The 5,575-nt window shown below is 32.8% G+C and overlaps 1 protein-coding gene across 2 annotated transcripts; it reads right to left on the bottom strand.

The window, feature by feature from the left end:
• Positions 1-211: 211 nt before the first annotated feature.
• On the bottom strand, positions 212-4,939 carry LOC111287112 (ABC transporter G family member 9-like). 2 transcript variants are annotated; one of them, XM_022877353.2, is made up of 5 exons: positions 4,885-4,939; positions 4,552-4,680; positions 3,593-4,388; positions 1,448-1,767; positions 212-1,077 (listed from the first exon to the last, which is right to left on the bottom strand). In XM_022877353.2, exons 2-5 carry the CDS (start codon positions 4,648-4,650, stop codon positions 406-408), a joined length of 1,887 nt encoding a protein of 628 aa, XP_022733088.2. In that variant the 5' UTR covers positions 4,651-4,680; positions 4,885-4,939; the 3' UTR covers positions 212-405. The 2 variants fall into 2 exon arrangements, with proteins under 2 accessions (XP_022733088.2, XP_022733090.2); XM_022877355.2 differs by having other exon boundaries at positions 3,593-4,419; positions 4,552-4,939.
• Positions 4,940-5,575: the final 636 nt, after the last annotated feature.

The raw sequence follows: 5,575 nt of genomic DNA on the forward strand, positions 1-5,575 counted from the left end.
CCAGGAGGCCAACAATTGGGGAATAGCGAATAAGAGATTCAAGTTTTGTGGTTGTCATGAGAAAGGAGTTTCGATCTCGTAGGGAATTATGCATCAGCCACTTGAGTGAAATATTGTTTGAGTGCGAATTTCTTTAACTCATTTTTTTTTAAAAATTTTGGAAACTCGGATTCGAACTCTACTCTTTGAATCGAGAATCATGCAACAACCATTTGAGTGAAATGCTCGAATTCGAATTTTTTTAACTTGATAAATCATTGGAATGATACAAAATTCTCTCTTTTTCTCATCCATGTGTAGTATACAAGCCACCAACATGAAAAAGAAAAATGAAAGACAATGACATTTCTAATTTAATTCATGCATGTTTCCCTCTTGGTTTTGCGCATAATGGAAAAGGTTTAGCTATTTCTCTAACTTTTTGGTCACCCCAATTCTCATTAGGGACAAATAAGCAATCAGCCGGTATACTACAAGCATTATGGCCAAGGCAACAGCAGATAAGACTTGCCCATCAAGGCCAACAGTTTTTATAGATGGAAAATCTCCAACCAAGCAAACCTTTCCAGGATCATTACCACAAGGGTAAGTTTCATTTGGCTTGTATTGAGACCCCAAGAAGAGTTTGTATGTGTAATGGCTAACGGAAATGTATTTGATCCATGAAATGAAAGCAGGAACATGTTGAATATAGAACCCGCCGGCGAGTAAGAAAGTAAGCATGATCACTGATCCAAGAACGGTTGCTGATTTTTGGTCCATGACCATGGCACCAAGGGCTAGCCCTAGGCCTTGAGAGACTAGGACACAAAAAAGAAGAGCAAATAAGGTGTGCAGGAAATTTCCTGCTGTGGGTTTAAGTCCTGCCATCCAATATGTTATTGTAACAAAAGCAGTGGGAAGGATGAGCTCAATGGGGAGATCAGCAATGGTTCTTGACATGAAGTATGAGGATAGCCGGTACATTCCTGAACACCGTTCCTTTTCAAGCATCATTCGTTCCTGGGGGAAGGTGAAAATTGCTTGGAATAGGGGGAAAAAGCCCCAAAATCCTGAAGAGAAGAAGAGGAGTCCAATCTGCATGTTTCCAAATTAAAAGGAGTACTTCATCCTGTTAATATATACTCATCCAAAGGTTGTATGCAGATAGGACATGGTTATAAAATACAAAAACGATAAAAAAATATGTTTTATCTTTAACATGTAAATACGAATTATGATATGATAATTTTCATGTTTTACACATATTTGATATAAAATAATCAGAAACACATACACGAATTACTAATTTTACTTAGTATGTCAATCAATAAAAGGCTAATTATTATTAATTCATTTATAGAAACAACTTTCTGATTTCAATGTGGATTATATAGTTTGTGCATCCGTTCAAAGGAAATCAAGCTGAATTTTAATGGATCCAAAGTGATTGGGAGATATTAATTACCTGGTCCTGCAAGTGAGCAATATCAGATTGCCACCATAACAAACCTGAAAGGACAGCTACCACCAGGACCTCAGCAATGTTTAAGCCAGAGAATGATTCATGCTTCCTTTCCTTTACTCCCCTTTGAAGCAATATAATGAACTGTTGCCACCAAGTTGTAGCCCACCTTGGAAACTTCTTGTTTTCCAATTGATCAGGAGGGTGATTGCTGATTTCCTGTAGTTCATCCTTTAATTTCTCAGCAATTTTGCTCTTGTAGGCAGAAATTAGTGTTTTCTTCACCAGGGTTTGCTCCTTTAGTGACTCATTTGATGAAACACCTACATTTGTGAATTTTTTTTTTTTTAAAATAATGATAATAAATTGCAAAAGCAACATAAGAGGACTCAATCTGCTGATATTTACTTAAAGTAATAAGCTTAATCATAAGAGTAGTAGTCAGTAAAGTAGTTTATTCTTTAAAATTGAGTGCTTATGTATATTTGAGTAAGAATTTAAATAAAAATGCATTTTGTGGAGATCCATACCCCACTTATTAAAAATTATTCACTTTGATTTGAAGGTTTTAAAAATAATTCATAAGTATGATTTCAAATCTCTACATATATATTTATAAGATCCTCACAATTTCTCAATATGAGATTGGATGTTACAATATCTCCCTATTAAAATTTTTTGCTCCTGTCTATTTCTACATATAATTAGGATTAGACCAAGCACTAAAATTTTAGAAGTGACTTTGTGTAGCGCCTAACTTTCACTTATTAGTATTTTGAAAGTCGCTCACATACTTTCGGTTGGTAATCTAATACTAATTGCGGTGATTTGCATCCATAAAATATTGTTTATTTTAATTAAAAAATTTCATAATTTTTTTCATAAAAAATACTTCATAAATATAAATCCAAGTGTATATATATATAATCTCACAATTTTCAAATGGATTGAGGGTGTTACACATTTTTTTAGATATTCTACAAATTTAACTCATTATTATTCGAGATTTTTTTTTCTATGTAGCATCAATCCCCCATTTCATATTTATGAGGATTTACTCAGTATTAATAGATATAGTAGTTAGCAAAGAGTTACTATCTTGCTTGGATCGAAGCAACTTAGAAGAGAGTGAATATTAAAGCTGATAGGGAACTAAAATAAGCAGGCACTAAAATTAGATAAGAAAAGCTATGTTACTGATATATCAAAGTGTCAGAGTCAATAATGAAAGACAGAGTTGAAAAAACCATGCAAGGAAACTTGAAACAGGAAAATAATTTGAAATTGAATGGTCAAACCTGTAGAGAAGAACAATTTATCGAGTCTGTTGTATTAAATGTACAAATCTGTGACATTTTAAAAGAATAAAAGTAGACCTGTTATACTTAATGTTCTGAACAAATATAGGCTTGAGGTGTTAGACAGTTAGAGAAAGTTTGTCGAATTAGGAATCAGACAGTTCGGCTTCCTTTTTCTTCTGCTAGAGATTGGAATCATTTCCAATGCATGTCCGATTTCCCAGGCATTACAGGATTGTTTTTCCTCAGACATTAATAAACTTGTACGTTGGAAGCTATGTTTGAATGTTTCCAATTAAAAAATCTACCCGGACCAACTACCAACCCAATTTATCAAGGGTTTGTCAAATTAATTTTGGTGAGATAAAAATTAATGACAGTGGAAAGATTAATTATTATAATAATAAAATTAGATATTGTAATGATAATATTAAAAATCAATTATATAGATATATATAAAAGAATCCTAACATGATAAAGAAGTTAAGTATGATAGTTGACTGTTCCATTAAAGATAATGAATTATCATAGTTGAAAAATATTATTACTTTTTAATTTTACACTAAGATAGGTGATTGTCATACTAAACTCTTTTCCCCTAAGGTAGAGGGACAATGCAATTGAAACCCTCAATTGCATAGTGAGGTGTCTGGTATGATGGAATCTAAATGAGCTCTAAACGGATGAATGGACTCAATCAACACGGAATTTAGTACTAAATCCAAATTAAATTTCAATGCTATCGGAAGGAATTAACAAAGATGAATGCAAAACTTGTCCTACACAAAAATCAGTTTAAGCACTTGTTAATATAAGTGAGATGAATGTGCAAATAAGATTAAACACATACCATTTGCGAGATCCAATAAGAAATCTGAAGGGTTCATGGCAACTGATGGGGCATAACCGATGCTGGAAAAATAATCCATAGCAGCTGATCCTTGTCCAAAATACAAAGGGTTACCTTCTGACAGCAGCAAAACCTTATGAAACATATAAAATAGCCTACTCGATGGCTGGTGTATCGTCAGCACAACTGTTCTTCCACCTTGAGCAAGATCCAACAACGTTGACACAATCCTTTGAGCTGTAGTTGAATCCAGACCCGATGTAGGCTCATCCAAGAACAACAAGCTCGGATTTATAAGCATTTCTTGACCTATACTAACCCTTTTTCGCTCCCCTCCTGAAATGCCTCTCAAAAATGGATCTCCAATGATGCTGTTTTTGCATTGAATTAGTCCAAGTTGAGTGATTACAGCTTCAGCATTCATGATCTTCTCTTGTTTAGTAAAACTATTCGGTAATCGAAGAAGGGCAGTGGATACAAGTGTTTCAGTCACTGTCAAGTGAGTGTATAGAACATCATCTTGAGTCACAAACCCTGTATTTCGTTTCATCGAATTGGAGAAACGCTTGCTATTGTATGTTATAGTTCCATTGAGCCGCCCACCTAGGCGGCCTCCTAATGCAGTTAACAGGGTTGTTTTGCCACTGCCTGATGGACCAAGCATAGCTAACATTTCACCAGGTTGAACCATTCCAGTGATCCCATTTAAGATCACTTTCTCTTGATCCGAACTCGAATTTTTTCGAAACCAATTACCTACTTTCCGAAGCTTGATTTTATAGACAACATCAACAAACTGTAAAATAATCCCTAGCTCATTACAATGCCTATTAATTCCCAGTAAACATAGAGATGTTATTTTAATTATAAAATTGTACAGAAAATTTATTTTTTTCTCCATCAAAGCTAAATTTTCCAATATTTTATTCAATGAAACACTTCTAAAACAATATGCATACCTTTAAAATGACAGGCTGATTTGTATTCTTAAAGATGGCAGTGGCTTCCATTTGATCTTCAGCCTTGGTTTCAGCTTCAATGTCCAAATCTTCATCCATTGTTATCAATCCAATTAACAGAAACAAAACCTGTTACTCAATGAAAGAAAACAAAAAAAAGAATAAAAATTATAATACAAATACAAAGGAGATTCAATATTTGCATGTTGATGAAAAAAAGAAAGCTATACTAAAAGAAAGAGAATCTGATTCAATGCTCAATGCAAAAAAAAAAAAAAAGATGAACATGATTAGTGTTTGGTGTGATCATGACTGCTTCAGTTTTGGGGTTACCTTCAAAATTCTTTGTTTCCTCTCTCTTTCCGCAACTTGCACAGCTAGTTTTTCTATTTTCTGTTATGCTTCTGCCGTCATTTATAAGTGTTTGAGACGGGTAAAATTGAAATTCAGGTTTAATTATATCAGCATTTCCAAAAATTAAACCTGTTTTAATTAAATTAAAATTATTAATTTATAGGATTAATTTATATATTAGAAGATATTTATTAATTTCAAAAATTGTATTAAAGTTTAGTTTTTAAACTTCACAAACGTAATATTAAATATTATCATATATATATATTTTTAAAATTATATTTATTTTTTAAATTTATTAAAATTTGGCTGGAAAATATAAAACCCCATTGGTGTATGAGTTAATTTTTAAATTACATTATAGATGATATTTTTAAGAAGTTTGATCCCTCTGTTTTCCTTGCGCTAATTATTAACAAATCACATGCAAATTGAATTGAAGAAATTATTTCTCATCTCTTTCCTTTATTAGTTAATTTTGATTATTTTAAAACATCCCCTCAAACTCCCTTTAAATATCCCCTATATACCTATCCACTACATCTATATGTAATAGCTGCCACACCCTCCCTTCCTTTCCCCCTACCTTTATAAATAAACAAAAAAAAAGAAGATATTTATGGGTTTGGGTTGGATTTTAGACAGAATTCGTTCCCTATCCAAAGTGTGA

This window comes from Durio zibethinus, chromosome 4 (genome assembly GCF_047325235.1).
Source record: "Durio zibethinus cultivar Kanyao isolate XHJ-2024 chromosome 4, ASM4732523v1, whole genome shotgun sequence".
Classification (NCBI taxonomy): Eukaryota; Viridiplantae; Streptophyta; class Magnoliopsida; order Malvales; family Malvaceae; genus Durio; species Durio zibethinus.

Bases quoted from the DNA above. Each gene is read 5' to 3' on its own strand.
- LOC111287112 (XM_022877353.2), bottom strand. From the start codon at position 4,650: ATGGATGAAGATTTGGACATTGAAGCTGAAACCAAGGCTGAAGATCAA. The intron at 1,768-3,592 runs GTATGTGTTTAA...TCACAAATGTAG, and splicing joins CTTATTGGATCTCGCAAATG to GTGTTTCATCAAATGAGTCA. The intron at 1,078-1,447 runs GTAATTAATATC...GGAAACATGCAG, and splicing joins TTGCTCACTTGCAGGACCAG to ATTGGACTCCTCTTCTTCTC.